This window comes from Bidens hawaiensis, unplaced genomic scaffold, assembly GCF_021521415.1.
Source record: "Bidens hawaiensis isolate Kalapana, Puna unplaced genomic scaffold, B.hawaiensis_p1.1 tig00037712_1, whole genome shotgun sequence".
NCBI classification, from domain to species: Eukaryota; Viridiplantae; Streptophyta; class Magnoliopsida; order Asterales; family Asteraceae; genus Bidens; species Bidens hawaiensis.
The window spans coordinates 73,524-94,655 of NW_027505501.1; the positions used below are offsets into that span (position 1 = coordinate 73,524).

The 21,132-nt window shown below is 33.0% G+C and overlaps 2 protein-coding genes across 2 annotated transcripts; both read right to left on the minus strand.

Moving 5' to 3' along the window:
- Nucleotides 1-2,850: 2,850 nt before the first annotated feature.
- LOC143613549 (putative methionine--tRNA ligase) lies at nt 2,851-9,644 on the minus strand. The gene is made up of 17 exons (XM_077087224.1): nt 9,542-9,644; nt 9,339-9,483; nt 8,639-8,792; nt 8,379-8,534; nt 8,014-8,244; nt 7,791-7,934; nt 7,623-7,713; nt 7,437-7,543; nt 7,239-7,353; nt 6,587-6,720; nt 6,322-6,387; nt 5,862-5,990; nt 5,647-5,784; nt 5,443-5,572; nt 3,768-4,000; nt 3,361-3,462; nt 2,851-3,274 (listed from the first exon to the last, which is right to left on the minus strand). The coding sequence occupies exons 1-17, from the start codon at nt 9,642-9,644 to the stop codon at nt 3,044-3,046; spliced, it is 2,409 nt and encodes an 802-aa protein (XP_076943339.1). The 3' UTR covers nt 2,851-3,043.
- A 5,065-nt stretch (nt 9,645-14,709) lies between these two features.
- Nucleotides 14,710-20,684, minus strand: LOC143613547 (putative sucrose-phosphate synthase 2). The gene is made up of 12 exons (XM_077087222.1): nt 20,415-20,684; nt 19,483-19,706; nt 19,344-19,407; nt 18,202-18,897; nt 17,430-17,552; nt 17,205-17,336; nt 16,951-17,127; nt 16,766-16,819; nt 16,617-16,679; nt 15,438-16,388; nt 15,235-15,362; nt 14,710-14,989 (listed from the first exon to the last, which is right to left on the minus strand). Exons 1-12 carry the CDS (start codon nt 20,682-20,684, stop codon nt 14,710-14,712), a joined length of 3,162 nt encoding a protein of 1,053 aa, XP_076943337.1.
- Nucleotides 20,685-21,132: the final 448 nt, after the last annotated feature.

Sequence of the window (21,132 nt, forward strand, 5' to 3'; positions counted from 1 at the left end):
TCGTGCCCCATAGCAGACCGCCTTAGTAAGTGAACCCGGGTGATCGGGCTTCCTTATTATTAAAAAAGTTTAAAAAATGAAACCGACAATTGCATATTTTCCCTCCAAATCCTTCTTAATTGTATATTCAGTTCTATTTTCTAATCGTTAATTTTTTTTTGAACGGCCAACAAACATAGAATGCATAGGTACTTCGTACGAGGTGGCTGGCCCAACCCAGCCGTACGAAACCCTTAAGCGCCTCCAAGTTATCTCCAGTTTCGGGGAAAACCCACCGCTCGAAGGCCCACTGATGATAAAACCCGGATGCCCTCAGGATGAAATTGAAAATCACAAAGATCTCAGTCTTCCTTCATAGAGTCACCCATATCCCCCAAAAGTATTGTAAGTAAGAATTGAACTTGAATCTTTATTGAAAAACTCAAACTCTCTATCACCACTCCACATTGAATGGATGTGGTGTAGTTTAAATAGTTTATGTAATGTATATCTTTAAAAATTAATTGTATATTTACCCATTTTAACAAAAAAAAAATTGTGTATTTTTGATCATATTTGTGTTTTTTTCTAAGAAATATTTTTTTCGTTTCACTAATTAGGTTTTTTCTTTTTTTTTTATTTTCCTTTTAGATTTTAGTAAGATTTTTTTTTTACTTTTGCGTTTTTCACTATTATTCTATCTACTATGAGTTTTTAAAGTAAAAAACCAAACCTAAAGAATACGAGTGACATTTTCTTTTCTATACAAGTTATTAAACTTTTTGAATCACAAAGATCTTAGTCTTCCTTCATAGAGCCACTCATATCCTCCAAAGTGTTGTAAGTAAGAATTGAACTTGAGTCTTTATTGAAAAACTCAAACTTTCTACCGCCACTCCACATTGGATGGATGTGGGGTAGTTTAAATAGTTTATGTAATGTATATCTTTAAAAATTAATTGTATATTTACCCATTTTAACAATTTTTTTTTTGTGTATTTTTGATCATATTTGTGTTTTTTTCTAAGAAATATTTTTTTCGTTTCACTAATTAGGTTTTTTCTTTTTTTTTTCTTTTCTTTTTAGTTTTTAGTAAGATTTTTTTTTATTTTCGCGTTTTTCACTATTATTCTATCTACCATGAATTTTTAAAGTAAAAAACCAAACCTAAAGAATACGAATGACATTTTCTTTTCTATACAAGTTATTAAACTTTCTGAATTATGTTACATACTTTGAAAACTTCAATGAGGTTGAAACATATTACCAGTTCTATCAATCACTTATATAAAAACAAACATTCATGTTAAAACATTCATGTTATGTTTTACAAAAATACTATAGATTTATCCACCTACATATAGATATTAAAGTTATTGACTTATTGGATTTTTAAAAACACAGATTTTAAAAAGTCAATTGTGGCATTTAGAAAACAAAATTTTAACCTTATTAAAAAACTAAAATAAAAAAAGACTTTTGTGATTGATAAACATTTTTATTTAATTTAGCTTTTAAAAAAAAGCCAATAAATCAATACGTTATGTCATATATATTGATATTCTTTTGCAAAGATATGTGACAAATCTCCATATAGTGACACGATGTTTTTTAAATGTTTTCAATCAACATCCAATTTCAACTTTGTGTTAATTTTTTATATATATTTTTAAAGATCAAATATAAATAATATGAATACAACAATTATATTGATTATATAAATATATGCTTTACATGTCCATACGTGGAGTTGAACAATCTTTTTTTGAAATTCAATAATTGAACATGAAAATAAAACAAAACTTTTATAATCTTCACCTTGTGTTTTATATACTAGTATTAACACCCCGCGTTGCTTTAAGGGTATAAAACCGTTTATTTGATTCAACTATTATTATTATTATTATTATATGTGAGGATGATTTATATGAGAAATGATTTACGTATGATAAATCAGTACTGATCAGTGATAAAGTTGTAATTACTAATATTGAAATTGCAAAGTATATTGATAATTGATGCTACTTGTTATGGTTTTACATCTGCGTCACAATTTAACACTAGTTAATATATAAAAGGTACAAATTGTTTGGGTTACTAAACATTTTGCACACAAAGATTACAATATATATATTTTTTTATTTACCTTTGTGTTTTGTTGTTGAATTTTTAAATTTGCACACAAAGACGACAATAATTTCGCGTATTTTACTTGAATGACCCACCCGAATGGGTATTAAAAAAATGATAAACATAGGCCATGAACTTTAGAAAAAATGTCAAATCTATCCACAAGATAATTAAAAAAAAGAAATAAATAAATAAACACGAAAAAATCATAGTAGATGCGTTTCGTATCAAAGTAGGCCCATGTAATACGCATGATTTTGCCCTCTGTGATAATAACCTCATTTGTAGTGGTTAGAAATTTTGTTACACTAAACTAGTGGTAGAAATATTTGTTAAGGATTATTCATTTTCATCCACTATATCATATTTTTCTATAGAAACATTATTATAACAATAAACATCTTGCAAAGCTTTACGTGTCAATTCAAGTCAGGATACAAATTAGTGTGCAAGACGTGTATTATTGAGATTTCTTATTTAAATGGATTTAATTTGCAAGGGTATCTTATTGTTTATATTAATCTTTGAAACCCAAGTGTGTTAATCAAATCCCTCAAATATCACCTGCATCATAAATCAATTCATACTTTTCAAAAATATAGAGGCTGCTGCTCTATAAATTATACAGCATACACAGATAAATAATAAGATGCGTAACACATATATAAGGGATGTTCTTGTGTGGGAAAATTAGTTTCTGTATTACCACATTTACTTGTTATATCATGTAGTCATGCACTAAGATTTCATGTCCAACTAAGCTCTAAATGCAACATCAATTTAAGTTTCATAAATATAATTATAAAAGCAAAAAATCTTCAAAAACAGTATGTAGTAATCGCATCAATCTCCTATAACACCTGACTCGTGTTATCCCAAAACATAAATAAAACAAACACAACAACGTTCCATTCCAAAAATGCTAAGCAACCATTCATCGAATCGACCCGTCAGATATTGATGAAACCTTGCAAACACCAGCAGAAGTAGTGAATGGTAGATCTTTATAACAAGCCATGAGATTCTTATCTGAATGTAGATCCACTTGCAGCGTCTCCCAAACCTTCTTCTTGGGGTTCAAAACATCATCTGGCTCACCCTCAAAACCAGCAAACTTAACCCTCTCTCCAACCACAGCAGACACGGGTGGCTCCACCAACTCAACCTGAAATCGAACCGACTCACACAAAGGGTTAACCATTGGCTAGTTTAATACTTGTACACACATGAAAAGAAAGAATTATTACTTACCTTAGTTCCATCACTAGTTGAAGCACAAAGAACCATAGCTTGTGACTTAATTCCCCTCATGGTTGCTGGCTTTAGGTTGCATAGAACACACACCTTCCGGTTCTGTATAAAAAACAAGGTAGTTAAACTATCATATTTCATATATACCCTAGTCCCTACAAACTTGAAAGATATCATATATGCCCTTACAGAGTAGTTAAAACATCAAATATATCCATTCATCGAAAACAATTTAAACAAAAATAATGGAAAGGGGCAAAGTGGTCATTAACTAAAATTGATTTAAGTTGGACATATATGAAAATTTTCAAGTTTATAAGGCTATATATAAATTTAATCCTAAAAACAAAGTTATGAATAATGTTGATATTAATATTTAAACTGCTAAGATATGCTGTAAAAAGAACCTGCATCTGTTCAAGAGGAATAAATTTGACAAGGCCACTAACAACAGTCCTAGGTTGTTCTTCACCAACATCAATTTTCTCCACATACAAGGAGTCAGCATCCGGATGTTTCTGAACTTCCTTAATAACTCCAACACGGATATCGAGTCTACTAATTGTGACTTCCTGTTCCACAGGCTTACTTTTGGGTTCACCAGCAGATTTTGCTGGTCGTTCTTTCTTTCCAGATTTATCTGCAAATTCATTTAATACAAACATTGAATTTTCAAGGAAGATAAACTATGATTTAATTTCATTTTCCCTCAAAAGTTGGTATCGAATCGCCTTCATCCAACAATAAATCTTAATATCATATACACTAGTTTTTCCCAAACTTGCTTTAAGATAACTAGGCATGTAAACGAACAGAAGGAACACGAACAAGGCATGCTCATATTTGTTTAACCAAACAAAATGATCAAACGCAAATACTTAAGTGAACATAGTTTTATTGTTCATGTTCGTTCATTAAGAAAATGAAGATGTTTGGGCTCGTTAATGTTCGCTTGTTAACAGTATAAACGAACGGTTCACAAACGTAAACAAACATAATTGGGCTATAAAACAAATAAAAGTAAATACGAACATCAATCTATTGGGTCTAAATAACAAATGTACTAAATTGTAATGAGTGATATTTTAAACTCATAAACTAGCTAATATGTAATTACTTGAAACATAGTTGTCAACAGCAAAGTTTGCGAGCGCTAAAGCATTGCGATGCAGTTAATGACCGCTATACTCTGTTTTGCTATTGAATAGCGTGAAAATAGCAAAATTATTTTTTTGTAATTGAATCACTGGAACAATTTCAATTTGAATTCAATTGGGATCGATTTGAATTGTACCTAGAGGAAATCACCTGATGAAGCAATTCCAATTGAATATAACTGCTATTCGATTTTCAATTGACTGGTAAGACCTCTGAATACCATTCTGATCTCCAATTGACTGGTCCCAATTGACTATCGGATTTTAATTGGGGGGTAAATCATATCGACGCTCAATGAATTGAGCGGCGAGTCAATTTTGTTGACCTGAACTTTGAATCAATTAAGCGACAAATCAATTTTATTGTTCAATTATGTTGGCCTAATTAAAACAAAAAAATATTGTTAAATGGATCAATTTTGGATTTTAATTATGTTATTTTGGTGGTGTTTATTGATTATTATTGCTCTTTTGATAGTGTGGATGTTTATAAATTGAATACAATTGCTATTTTGTTTTACTAAAATGTAAAATATTATTTGAAAATTATAGCTAAACATGAAATAGCTATCACTACGTAGCATATAGGCAGCTTGTCGTTATTTACCGCTATTCACTATTGACAACTATGACTTGAATAGTTTCAATGAATATATAAACGAACAAACTTAAACAAACGTAAACCATCAATAATAAATGAACATAAACATTAAACAAAAAAAATTAACAAACTTAAAACGAAATTAAATAAACGAATGTTCACCTAATATTTTGATTGGACAAATGAACAAACTTAAAATGAAATTAAAAAACGAATGTTCACCCGATATTTTGATTGAACGATATTTTGCAAATTTTCAAGAGTATATATAAAAATGCCACGTTTCATTCACTAGATAATGTAATCATGCCACATATGAATCACCTGATATTTTTGTGTTCTTGAGCTTTTCAGTAATTTTCTTTGCCTCGGCTTCTTCCTTAACAGCCCGGTTGGCACGGTCAGCTTGGCTTCCAGCAAACCTATTTCTAAAGGATTCCACTTCATCATCTTTCTGCACATACACAAAAATTGAAAACAAACATATGTACAAAAAGCAAAAACAAAAGCAAGAACAAATGTGCGTACCAATTCCTTAAACAATGGGACAGGTGTCCCAATTTTGTGACCGGCAGGTACAATATCCCAAGGAGTTTTAGCCTTTAAAATATCCCCTTTTTCATCAGAAAGTGATAGTTGAGGTGGCAGATTGAGCTGCTTGAGTACCTGTAACAATAATATGGTAAGAGTAGTTTGTAAAAACTAATCTTTTTACACTAACACAATAATTTGAAATTACTGGCCTCAATGGAAAATGATGGCATAAATGGTTCTAAAAGGCATGCAAGAAGATAAACGAGTCCCACTGAAGTTTTCATGACTATGGAACAGGACGGAAGGTCTTCCTTGTAAAGCTTCCAGAATTGACTTTCCTGCATGAAAAGAAAAACAATAACGTTTATTCGTGTGCACATTTACTTCTAATAAATTTTTAGGCCTGACACATTGTTGTTCACATTTACTTTTAATTGGTTTTAGCTCAGTTATGTTCATTAATCTATATCAGTTATTTGAGTTCATTTACGCTTGTGAACCTTAAGTTTTTGCTGTTAACGAACACACATAAACGATCACGAACACGCTCATCTTCTTAACAAACAAACACGAGCAAGAAAACCCATTTCGTTTAGTCGTTCGTGTTCAATCGTTTGTTCAAATAAAAGTTAAATGAACATGCTTATTTTAATTTTATTGTGGACTTACTTGTAGATACGCATTTCCCTCACCAGATATGCTCATTGCAATTTTCAATCCTTGCTTTAACTTGACCTACAACAATTTCCAATGAGAATTTGTTATATATATGTGTGTGTGTGTGTGTAGGTATGTATAAGGTTCACTATAGACCCAGGGAGAAGTCATTTGATATATTAAAGATAAAGGATGTGAAGGAATAAAAGAAAGAACAAGAATAACAGTAACAATAATAATAATGATAATAATAATATATTCTAGGATGACAACTCACCTTCTCCATGGCCTCCACATATTGGTCAACATAGTTACCAACTTTCTCTCCCAATGCTTTTGTTAAAAGATGTGACTCTGCACCCGGAGCCTCAGGAACTATAGAGTTGTATCCCGACCCTTTGCCAGAAGAGTCTGTAATTGGTTATAGACAATGTTTATATGCAATTATTAATAGTATAAAGAAATAAAGCATTAAGTAATAAACTCACAAAAACACACAGACAACACTTTTTGTTCATTTATTAAAATGAACAAACATGTAAAGATGTCTTGTACTCTTGTTCAGTCATTTGTGCTCGTGAAAGTTTGTTTTAAGTTCATTCGTTTACGTTTGTTCGTGTATATATTTATTATAAAATCTTTTTGAGCCCATCATCATGCATTCTATTTTTATGAAAATAAAATATCACCTGTTACAATTTAGCTCAGTTTTAGTATTTATTAGGCTCAACAAATTCACTTATACTATTAGAAAGTGAACATAAACGAACACAAACACGTTCATTTTCTTAAAGAATAAACACGAACAAAAAAACACCGTTCGTTTAATTGTTCATTTTCGATTGTTTGTTCAATTAAAGTTAAACGAACATGCTCCGTTGATGTCCGTTTTTGTTCATTTACAGGCCTAAATGGTACCAACCACTAACCTGTCTCTTTAGCAACAAAGCTCAATACACGGTTGATGAAATTGCCTAAATTATTTAGCAATTCACTGTTTAACTTTGCTTGCAAATCTGCCCATGTAAATAACGTATCCGATACCTACACCAAAACGCAGTGAAATAAGATATATAAAATCAGCATATCAATGGTGTTATGAATCAAATATGACACAAATGTACTACCTCTGGTCTATTGGTTAACAAATAATATCTCCATACTTCTACAGGAATATTTGTATCTTTAGCATCATTTCCAAACACCCCTACACCCTTACTCTTTGAAAACTTGCCTACACAAGAATTGAAACAAACATAAAGTAACAATTCTAAAGCAAAAACCCATAATTATTAATTTAGCATAGTACAAACCTGATTCATAATTTAAGTACTCGGTAACACTAATAGTCTTCATCATAGTCCAGTTCTCACCAGTCCCAATAAGTGTAGAAGGAAACATTACCTAAAAATGTTTTTTTCATTATTATTAAAGTTCATGTATTTGTAGACGACTAGAATATTTTAAAAAAGTAAACCTACAGTGTGAAATGGAACATTATCTTTTCCCATAAACTGATACAGCTCCACATTTTCAGGATTTTTCCACCATTTTTCCCACTCGTTTGTGTAGCAATTAGTAATCGAGACATATCCAATAGGTGCGTCAAACCATACATAGAAAACCTAGACAATGAAATCGTAACCAAATATAATGAAAAAACAGTTAACAATAAAATTTTAACTAAATATAAGAGCTTTTTACCTTGTCCTTGAACTTCTCAAGTGGGACCGGAACACCCCATTTCAAATCTCTAGTAATGCAGCGTTGTCTCAAGCCTTCTTTAAGCCATGCATTTGTGGCATGAATGGCATTTTGACTCCATGAACCAGCCACTGACATCGTGCTAATGTATTCACGTAGTTTAGCTTCCAATAAAGGGAGTTCAAGAAACAAGTGGTCTGTATCACGAATTAGAGGGCTCGTTGCACAAACCTAAAAACATTATCAAAAAGTTGATAAAGATTCGTAAACGATCCTTAAAACAAGACCATAAGTTATACTATCAAAGATTAATATCTACTACAATAAATCAAAATACATCAAATATAAGTAAACAGTAAACTAACCTTGCATCGAGGATTGATGAGCTCTGTTGGATTTAACAGTTTGCCACAATTTTCACACTGGTCTCCTCTTGCAGAATCATAATTACAGCCTGGTGTTGGGCAGCTGCCCTCCACAAGCCGATCAGCTAAAAACTTACTACATGTATCACAGTATAGCTGCATTGTAAACAAGAGATTCACAATTCACTGTTCATCTCCCATAATGAATATAAAATCCAAACCACAAGTTAAAAATAACAAAAAAAAGCAGTTAAGCACACCTGTTGCATTGTATTCTCCGAAAGCCAGTTATTCTCCAACAACTTCTTGAAAATTGCTTGACAAACTTCAGTCTGCTGTGGACTTGAAGTTCGTCCAAACTCATCAAAACTTATGTTAAACCACTTATACACATCCCTATGAATCGCATGATACCTAAAATGATACCCAAAAAAAAAAATTAACTATTAACTAAATTCTATGCAGTTAGTAATTTAACACAAACAATTCAGTATTCTTTCCTGCCATTAACAAATTAACCATTTGCAACTTACATAACACTAACAGTTGTAGCAAGTAGAAACTAGGAACTGATTAAGAGTTAAAACACTAAAATTAAACACCAAAAATTGATGATTAAGACCTAAATAACTGATATCGGGGAAAATCGGTGATGTAGCCGTCAAATATGGGTCCATATCGCCGATAATATCAAGGCTGATATTAGGACCGATATTCCACATAGGGACTGATATCCCACCGATATTGACTGCATAGCAAATTAAAATTTTGCAATATACAAAACACTAACATTCTTAAAACACTAAAAACTGACAATCAAGACCTAAAAAACTGATATCGGTCAATATATGAGCAGCGATGTTTTACCAAGGACTAAATTATCAAAACCCTAGGTGAATTGAATCAAAACAAATTCATGTATGAATCAATTAAAATGAAAAGTAAAGACATAATAATTACTTATCACAAATCTCTTTCGGCGTGCAATTCTCTTCCAAAGCCTTGGTTTCCGTGGCGGTTCCGTACTCATCAGTGCCGCAAACGTATATCGCGTTGTAATCTCTCAAACGGCAGTAGCGAGCGAACACATCCGCACTCAAAACACCTGCGAATTGAGTTAAAATTAACAATTTAGAGGTCAAAATCGAGTATGTAGTACTTACAGCCGATTATGTTTCCGAGATGAGGAACGTTGTTGACGTAAGGTAAGGCACTGGTGATTAGGATGTTTCGTTTGCCTGGAATCGGAAGCTTGACGTCTCCCATTGTTGAGGTCGGAAGGAGTTAGGGTTTAGGTTTTGAATATTATTAGGGTAAAGCACCAAGGAGTAAATTGCCGTTTTTGTCCCTCTCTCACCTTTGTTATTTTCGTCCACTTATTACTAACCTTGTTTTTTACTAACTCAGTAGCCCTCATTTTACGTATATATGTTTTTTACTCTTCATGATTGAGACCCAAAGAAACTAAAGATATAAAATGTAATTTTTCGTCCCATTACGAATTGACTGGGGTTGAATCGTGTCAATTTCTTCGACATGTTAAGTGATGAATAAGACATTGTTTGCTACTAGCTTCTGAATTTAGAATATAAGTCCCTACCATTTTAGTTTGGTTTCTTTTAAATAATATTTAAAATTATAAATATGTAAAATGACCCATATACACCTCACTTAACGAAAAAACTAACGGGGTAAATGATTTGGACGAAAATCGTAATTTTAGAAACCATGAGGATGGAAATGTCCCAAAAAAATTTTGGACAAAAATACGGATGACAATGGGTCGGGTTTAGGTATTCCCAAACCCATACCCGGTTATAAAAGTCCATCCCAAACCCGTCGGGTTTTAATCGGGTAATTACCCATCGAGTTTCGGGTTTTCCCATCAGATTTCGGGGTTCCTATCGGGTTTTGACAAAATACCTGTTGGGTATACCCAGCACAAAACCCATCGTGTTTCTACAAGGGTTTTGACAAAATATAACTAATCGATTACAAAGATGGTTACCATATAAGTAAAATATCTCAAATAATTTACATAAACAAATTTTGACAAATAATATATTTGGAATATAGTGTGTGTGTGTGTATATATATAATATAATATAATATAATAAGCTATATCGGGTACATCGGGTATATAATCGGGTAAATGGGTCTATGTTATCGGATAATCGGGTCGGGTAATCAGGTATATTAGAAATCCCAAACCAGCGAAAAATTTCAAAACTAATCCCAAACCTGTCCCAAACCCTAACGGGTTGGGTGTTACCCGCCCCATTTATGTCGGGTTTCGGGTTTTTCCATCGGGTTCGGGTTTCATTGTCATCCCTAGACAAAAATGGCAGTTTACTCGGCACGAAATAATTTACGAAATGAACACCAAGTTATGAAACATTTCAATTTTCACCACATCGCAAATTGCTCTTTCTATATTCAACAATCGCGAAGTCAATAATATGTTATCCCACGCGGAGTGTGGGAGTCGTGGAGGAAAAAAGGAGACCGGGTGAGAACACCACTCCTGGGTTCTCCCCGGATGGTTTTTCACCGGATTCTGTGGACTGCACCTTGGTTTATGTGAAGAAATGATAAAAAAACAAGAAAGTGGAGGAAATGGATCACGAAACACACCCTCCCATTTTCAAGATAAAATGGGAGAAAATGGGAAAAGCCTCCCACTTCATGTGCTCTTAGAAACAATGTAATAAAGTTGTATATAGTGAACTAGTTTGAGCCCCGTGTATTACACGAGAATTGATGAAAATTTAAAACTTTAAATATTAAGCAAAATTCAATCAACAACACAATTATCATATATTGTTAACTAGGTTAAATACCCGTGTATAGACGGGTTGGGTAAACTATATTAGCAAAGGATCAAAACAATGGGAAATAGTTATATAAATTTGATATTAGATGAATGAATATGAATATGCATTACAACGTTAAATACAATAAAAGTTTTATAAAATAAAAAAAGAAAAAGAGAATTATATGGCAAATTTTCAATAATCTTTGAAAATTTCTTCATATACAACATTTGTAGTTACCTCTTTATTGAACATTAAAAGGTTGACTTCATCTCTAATTTTAATCTAGAAATTGTGACATAAATCTCTAAAAACTTTTGTTGTATATAATGCATAAAATTTATTTAATTAACTTTTCTTACTAATAACACATTATTGTTACTAAAATCATAAATCATTTAGTACTAATATTAATTGGATATATGGATCTATATTTTTAAGGAGAATAGTGTTTAAAAAAAAGATTGATACAACTCATAAAAATACTTAAATAAATTAACAATACACAAAGTTTACATAAATAAATTATATTATAAAGCAATATAAATTAATATTTGTGTTTAACATTCAATAAAATATATATAAGCAAAATACCATATGCTAAGAGTTTAAAACAATGCTAGTTTACAGAAACTGAAAAAGTATTTTAAAACATAAAAAACATCATCTTAAATATAAAAAACAGCTTTATTTTTCCAAATCAACAAAACATCTCAAACAACATGAAACCATTATAGGTTTTAGATAGCAGCGACCGTTATATATTTTGGTCATATTTACATGTATTTTTCCTTAAAGGTATTAATCTAAATTTGATGCATATGAGCATATAACACCACATGACCGACAATGAAAATTACCGTTGTTAAAATTTGTTTTTTATGTGAAATAAACAAATTTTAATAATAATAAAAAACATAGGATAGTAAGATTATAGAAAAAGTTAGTTTCTAAGCTTTTGAGCATGTTGTTGTTGTTATTATTATCATTATTATTATTATTGGAATATAGAATTATAATTATTGTCGGAAAGTGAAAGATTTTAAAAATCATGGATGGTTTTCAAAATTAAAGCGTTAAGTGTAGTTTATAGTAATTAGAAATAAGATTAAGCATAAAATTTAAAGCATTCACTTTTTAATATGAAATTATTAAAACTATTATTTTGTATAAGTAATTAAATTGTAAGAAACCATGGAATGTTATATTAAAATTTTTAAAACAAATATTATAAAAGGATATCATTAAGAAACATTTCTTTTTGTTAAAATTAAATATTACATGTTAGATTTTTGGTGCTTTAATGTGATAAGAGATAAGTTATGAAATGTTTTAAATGATTTGTTTTAATAAAATAATTAAAAATTAATGATGAAAAGATAAGGGTGCCACTTGGCAAACTATTAGGCTAATTAAGAGATATGCGGTTGAACAATCATTTTTTATTTATTATAATAGTAGATACAAAACAATTTACATTAGAATTACATGAATTACAAAACAACCATTACACAAATATTTCAAAGTTGATTGAGCATGATAAGTTTGCTGTCACCGACCTATCTATGTATGAAAAAGTAATTGACTTAATCTACTACAAAGTTAAGGTAAATAAGGTATGCAATTACGAGAAACATATTTCTAGACATACTAACATGTTTGTCGTTGTTTGGAAAATATTGATTACTCTGAGTTCGGGATACCAGTTGATACCAAAAGATACAATAAGGTTATATATATTAGTTTAATGTATTAGATAAGGAATTTAATTTAATATCAACTAAAAGACAAAACATTTGGGAGTCGGATCTAAATAGATAGCGGCAAGGATGCACCGGTGTTTGGGATGGGGTTGCTCTAAATTGAAAGAAATATGGCCTAGTGCATGGGTCGGGTAATAAGTTAATAACCTATGGGGGTATTCAAGAAATCCATAAACAAACTATATATTGAAAATAGGTTAAAAAATGTTGGAAGGCTAAGAGAGTGACAAGTGAAAAAAATGGGTATTCTTTTATTAGTACAGTAGATAATATTCGAAATAGTGAGAAAAATAAAGACAGTTATGTAACCATCATGTATATCACGTTCAATTTCGCATAAAAAAATGCGTCACAAGCAACCCCATCAAAGTTATTATCTTGATTTTTGTGGTTGATTTTGTTGTTATCCTCAATCATTGTGTGTAAAATGCGTTGATGATTTATTGAGATCTGATATTTCTTATGAGCCATTATCTCCTCTACGGACGAGGTGAGTTGTATTACAAGACTCGTGTTCCCAAATATTTCTTATAACCTTTTGTTAATTCACTATTTTAATTTTATATTTTTTTGATAATAAATAGTAAATATAAGTTCGATAATAATTAGTAAACAAGAATACCTTATTATTTTATTAGTAGTTAATGAATTAAGTTGTATCAAATAAGATTAGGAAAGTACACATTTACCAACTCTATCAAATTGGTAAACACTTTTCAAAGTACACCAAATTAATAAATATTTTTTTCCATCTGCACTCATTTGGTAAAAAACTCCAATTTTAGTTTGGTTTCTTTTAAATTGTACTTTATATATTTAACAATCGCAAAATCAATAATATGTTATCCCATGCGGAGTGGGAGTCGTGAAGAGACCGGGTGGGAACACCACCCCTGCTTTCTCCCCGGATGGTTTTTCACCGAAATCCGTGGACTGTACCTTGGTTTCTATGAAGAATTGAAAAAAAAACCAAAAAAAAAAAAAACAAGAAAGTGGGGGAAATGGATCACGGAACACACCCTCCCATTTTCGAGATAAAATGGGAGAAAATGGGGAAAGTCTCCCACCTCATGTGCTTATAAAAACAATGTAATAAAGTTATATATGATGAGTAATAGATAATTTGAATTAATGAGAGAAAAATAAAGGCAGTAACCATAATTTATATCACGTTCAAATTCTCATAAAAAAAATACGTCACAAGCAACCCCATCAAAGTTGTTATCTTGATTTTGTGTTTGATTTTGTTATTATCCTCAATCATTTTGTGTAAAATGCGTTGATGATTTATTGAGATATGATATTTCTTATGAGCCATTACCTCCTCTACGGACGAGGCGAGTTGTATTACAAGACTCGTGTTCCAAAATATGTGTGTTTACGGTTTAGTTTGACCAGTTTGACAGACCGGATAGATTCCCAAAAAGTGGAAGCGGATTATCTTTCATGGACTTGGATAGCTTGAAAAAAATTAATAAGGATACGTCGGTTTGACACACATGATACCTTTATTTTCACAATTACAATGGAATTGTTCTTGCAGATCCTCATCTCTCAAGATCATTAATGTATTTACATGTGCATATTTGTAGAATGAATACATTTAAAAACTGAAATGGAACTTACAACTTGGGAATCCGCCCATCTAGCCAAATAAATTTCGATGTAAACCCACATCGTAAGACACTATTGATACATGTTATTATCGCGTTCACAACAGGTTGGGAAAAAGTTAAAGTTAAGCAGTCGACATGATCATGAGTCACATTTAGAAAGTCCCGTTAATGCACTTGCAATATCTTCGGCTTTAGTTGAATTAATATAGGCAACGCGAGGGCTCTCTTCAGGAACTATGTCCTCCTTATAGTAGCTACCACTGGTTCTAAGCAATCCTTCAGAACCTGTTTTAACAAGTCCTTTTAGAATCAACGTCTTGTGTGTCCCCGAAATGAGTTCTTCATAATCTGTGTCACCCGTTTCACCAAGGAGCACGTACATATTTGCAACGTTTAATCTCCAACGGACAAAGAAAAACCTATTGACCATAACAAATTAAGTCAAATGTCAAAAGTTGGGTAACCAGTTAAAACAATTTTCTCTTGAGAAGGGTCATTTTAATGCACTAGTTATTACAATATTAAAGTAATTTTAATCACATTGGCTAAAATGCATCATCATATTGTAAAAAGCCTTTAGATAACTTGCAACCCATACCCCTTTCCCTTGAGCTATTTGGCCCGTTTGACTCGTATCTATGAATTGGCGAGTGAAATGATTTACCTAAGGGCTTGTGCTCGAGAGGCGAGGAGAGGAATTACTTGCATTCTTGTAGAGTTTCTACAATACATAAGATGGCACCTCAGTCCCCTCATTCTAAACTTTTGTCTTAAATCATCCACTTTTCTTGCCTGCAAGATTAATATCATAAAAAGGTTACTCACAGATCAGTTGGGTAATACACCTTATAACTTATTACGTCTCACCTTCTCAACATTTTTAATCTGAAAAGACAGGCAATGTGAGTTGCTAGACTTCACATCTTCTTCAATCACTTTTGAAGGTTTCCCAGATTTCCCGTCTTGATCTTCAGGCGTATTCATCAACTTCCAAGCGGTTTTCTTGATACCATCTGAACCCCATCTGTACTCGACATGTGTTGCATAATCCGGATCCGGATAGAGCTCATCATTTTCATTTTCTTCAGAAGCACATGGATAATATACTTCGCTTCCACTACTACACACCATAGCATCAAACTCGTGCACCTTAATATTCCCCCTTTTCAAGAAATCCACTAGTTCTGATAATGGCATAGCTGTGGATATAGCAACACCTACCCCTTTCCCGAATTGCGCGTCAACTTTAATCGCGTTAAACGTCTCTTGTATAACACCAATCATAGCTTTTTCAGGCTCTCCTTTGCTATCATAACAGTCAACCGCTATGACAATCAGCTTCCGCCTCTTCCTTAACACCGGATACTTATTATTATTCCTACTACTAGTACTATTATTGTTCATGTCACCAACTTTATCTGATGATTGAGGTTTTTTCATCTTGCTCATTACCCTTGTCACTTGATCTTGAATATCTCCACCGCCATCTGACGAGTCGTTAATCGAATATGATCGGTCTCCATCTATGGATAAGAGTAATGACGCGTCTTGTACGTCTCGAAGTGAGTCGTTTAAGGAATCTTCTTTTGACATTCCGTCTGCAGGGGTGTCGGTTTTCCATGCAGGGTGTCTCATGCGACATGATGCCACGCGTGTTAGATATGTCTGGCAGTGTTCGGGCCATGAGAATAAATGTATGTTTTTCCAGCCACTTTTTTGGCACTCCTGCCATAAAGTCTTCTCGGATAGCAGTTTAAGTAGCGCGTTAGATATCCCTTGTTGATCATGCGGGTCGATGAGTAGCCCGTTGTTTAGTGCCTGTCATTGTGTACATATGACCACTGGTTTTTACAAGCTACTTAAGGGCAGGTGTTTGGATGTGTCTTAGAAAATAAATAATTATTTTCAAGATGCTCAGAAGCAAGATTTGTTTATCCAAACATTAAAAAAACTGTTTCAAAACAAATCCAAACACCCTCGGTATAGGAGAACAATAGAGTGTTATCCATATAAAATGCATGATATAAAAGGAACAGCATAACATACTCTATGAATATCAACAGGGCCACCATTTTTAGTTGCTACCATAGGAAGTCCATGAGCTGCAGCCTATATATCAAATTATACCAACTTTTGGTGCTAAAGTAAAAAAAGAGGTAAAATATGCGAATGATTATAAGTTTATAACAACAAACCTCGATCAACGTAAGCCCAAAAGGTTCCACCAAAGCAGGATTTATAAAAACACCCTGTAACAAAAACAATGCTAAATTATAATCACAACTTATTAATGTATGCAAACAAGTTAAAAGACTGCATTAAGTCCATGTTATATACAATGCGCAGAACTATTGTATGTAACGTGCAGTGGTTGATAGACCTTAGTTTTGGCTGCGAGACGATAGATTTCTGGAACATCGTTTTGCTTATGATGTTTAGGGAATGCGACTTGACCATAAAGATCATATTTGTCCACCAATTTTAGTACAGTTGTAAGAACACAAGCGTTTCCAGCAGTCATTTCGTCTATATCATCTCTATTTCCCATTATAAGTGTCTGTTTTAGGCATGTTTAATTAAGTCTAACAAAAATACATACATAAACAGTCACATAAACCAAGCCAGCCTACTTACAAGATTAGCAAGCCCTCTCAAAGAGTGACATTCTCCAAAAGCCTTCAAAAGGGTAGTAATGTTTTTCTTTGGATCTGGTCTTGACAATGCTAATATCATCGGTTTGTGTGGATTTGTTAGAAACCGCATAACCTGCAACAAACATGTTAATGGCGAACAAATGCACAAGAGATATGAAAGTTGACATGTATTTTTTTTAAAAAAACCATGTATATGTTTACTTACTTCTGACCATATTGGTGGCACTGTTTTTGGAGAAGAGCCTTCTGTGTTGGTTAATGGTGGGTCCCCATCAGCCTCATTTGCTTCTTGGATGACCCTGCTGAAATCCATCCCGGGAGGAATAACCTGGAATAAATTATTTTTATTATTATTATTAACCGAAATAACAAACATGTAACCAAAGTAACTGACATAACCGGACACAACCTAAAACCGGCGGCTTGGTTTTCAAAAACCAAATTTTTAGTTCGGTTTTAGTTTACCGAAAACCATAAAAAGCGAACCGAATTATAAACGATCCTAATCCATAAAAACCAACTTTTGTAATTGAGTTTATGAGTTATAACTTTTATTTTTGAATTTTAAGTAACTTATAAACAACTAATAAAGGTGTAGCCCGAATGTGTTACAATCAAAAAGTCATTAACTAATCAAAACATTTAGGCCCCAACCCAAATTTATTAACTTGGATCATTGTTTTTTGGCATAAGCTTCAAGCCTGAATGTCAAAACTGAACTGAACCCATCGTTCGAGAAAACCAAAATCAACCGGTTTACAAAAACCTAAAAACTGAATTTTTGTTTGAGCTCAAAACGAACCCATCGCACAACCCTATTGAACTATGAATTTTGTATCATATTTATAGCACTGCCTAATTTTATATCTACTTTATACCTTGTTAAATAGAGTTAAACATGCAAATGAAGCTTAATGAAACCTCAAACAAGATTATAATGAAAACATATTTTTCTAGTAAGATTAAAAGAACATTACCGCCATCCTCGGCATAAATCTACCATGACAATCAACACCCTGTCTGACACGCGCCCGCAAAACTTTCTCAAGCTTGACATCAAACCCATCATACAAACCCCATTGTTCATCAATTTCTTGTCTTGTGCTTGTTATCACAAGTTCAGCTGCATCTAACGAAAGCTCTTCGGCTTCAATCCTTCTCATTATCCTATATGTCGAATTAATATCTTCTTTCGACTGCCTGCCTTGCTTAAGAAGTTGTTCTAGCTTGTTTCTACCAAGCGAATGACCGGTCAAAACCATGGGAACATTAAGTGCACCCGAAAGAATAGCTGCACTATCACCTGCGTCTGCATAATGACCATGAATCACATATGGCCACACGGGGTTGCCCCCGCCTATTTGTTCGCCCAATGCGGTTGACATGTTAAGAATATGAGCAAGTGCACCATCCACAAATTCTTGGATATGGTTCCAAAGTAATTCTTTTCTAAGGTACTTGTCACGCGGGCCAAATGGTATTCTTATAATATAAGCTCCGCTGCTTTCACCAACATCATCGTCTGGATCATCTGTGCCGGCTGTCAACATCTCAGTGGGCTCTCCATAGCTCCAATCTACCTCAGGTGATGACACTTGGCGGGTAAATAGATCTACTCTATACACCCCGGGTGTCTTTGCAAGAGCCCGAGCAAGCTCAACAACATACTTGATCTATTATTAAAAAAAAAAAAATCATCAGAACAGCAAGTGCATTTTTTTAAAAAAAGGGGTCATGTTCGGGTTAACCTGTTTAGTAAACCTATCGACCAATCAACATTTAATTAAACACGTCGACTCACTAACCCGTTTAACCCATTTTTTTACAGCTCGGGAACTATATGGACATGTTTACAACTTGATTGTTAGTTTATTACCCATTAACATGTTATACATGTTTAAATAAAATGGGCTGTGTGCGAGTTGACCTATTTAATTAAAAGGTCGTGTTCGGATTAATATGTTTAAGCCATTTAGTAAGCAGGTAAACCGTAAGCGTTTATGACTTGTTTTTCACAACTCAACAAACATTAACACACTTAAAACTTGATTATTTTCATTTCACATGCTTGACCATTTTAAACAAATATAAGTTGAACATCTATTGATAAGTAAACTACCTGACCACCCGTATCAGAATCACGACCGAGCTCCATATTTTCTCCACGAACCAAACCGTGCAAACTGTTTGAGAGCACAAGGACTGTTATATATAACTTATTTTCTTCATGTTTCTAAATGAAAGATATAAATTAATACCTTATGAGCACAATGTACAGCTTCTTCTCTTTTCTATCATCTGACCAAGCTTCCACATTAGAAGCAGTATGCTGGTAAGTCTTATTTGGGCTGTCACCTAAATCCCCAATATCTCCTTTCTCGGATTCTGACATGTCTTCCGACATGTCCTCCCTTACATCGATGCGCCCTTGTTCCCTTTCGAATCTTCGCTTTGCAACCCGTTGGTAATCTTCCCACTCCAACTATATATTTGAATTTGAAGTAAAACATGTTAGTTTTTACTCCAACTAAGGTTGCTTTGAGTGATTCTTACAATTACACAACTAGAATCTTTCAATGCCCACTATATATACAATTCGTGAGGAATGAAAAAAAGTCAGTAAGTTTATGTTTGAAGAAAAGTATTTTGTGGTTAATTTTATCTCAATGAGTAAAATTGATTTTGGTTATACTAGCTCGATTTTGGCATCTTGAGTGGTGTTTTTAGACACGGTTTCTATCTGGAGTGGTGTATATGTATCTTCGGTTAAAGATTGTAGCTCGACGGTTTGTTTTCATGTGGTGAATCTGCATTTGCATCCGAAATCAGTCGTTGAACTATCCTATCTTCGTTACCGGTGATTTTGCTATCATTATTCCTCTTATCTCCTCATGTTAATATTCTAACCAACAAAGAACCTTTTCTTTTATTGCAAAACCAGAGCAAATAATCAGTATCACCTTTTCACTAAAACTCGCTCCAACTCTAGTACAGGTGACACCTCTTTACAAATCATAAATAAAAATGCATGTCATTATATTCCCAAATGTTATGATTCTAAAAATTAAATCATGAAAAGTGCCTGATTTTGGCTAACAACAAAGGAACAATTGACACTATTGAATAATCCATTAAATCGTAAAATTAAGAAATATTTAATTAGATGATTATTATCTTCATGATCATGTACCTGTTTCTTTTTGCGGGTGAGATGCCATATCCGCCAACACATATTCTCGAGTCTGGAACTCCGTTCTCGGGTGTTCCTCGTAGCAACAACCTTGATCCATGTCCGATGCAAGTCAGTCTCGTCGACTCCCGTAACCACTTCCTCCACAAAATATTTGGTGGGATTAAAATGGCCTTGTTCTCGCAAATTCTCCTTGTTCTCGTCTATATTCGACGATTTGCTATTCAATATCGCCTCTAAATACCCGTTGATCCATTCATTCACGGCCATTTAACCGATCAAATCAAAAGAGAAAACTCAATGTTAATTTATTTAGTTGATTAGTAATAATAATTAATATGCATGCATGCATGCGAATGAATAGTTTGATCGTAATTCCGATTTGGTTCCGTTTCTGTCGGATTGTTTTCGATCTGGAAATATTTGAACATGAAAATGGACAAGAGATTTGTTAGGAGAGAGACTCGGGACCAAGAGAGATCGAGATGCATGTAAATGTATAGATTACACACATGGCAGTTAATAACGGTTAAATCTATACATTTTTTTTTTGTTAGACTCATGTTTTAACAACACATTATTTACGGGTGTTGCTAAACGTACTCCCTCTCTCTATTTTTACTAAACGTGTCTCCATCTTCAAGTTTCATGTTAATATGATTTATACATTTTTGCCACTTTGTTATATTTTATTTATTATCATTAGTTTGGAAAAGGT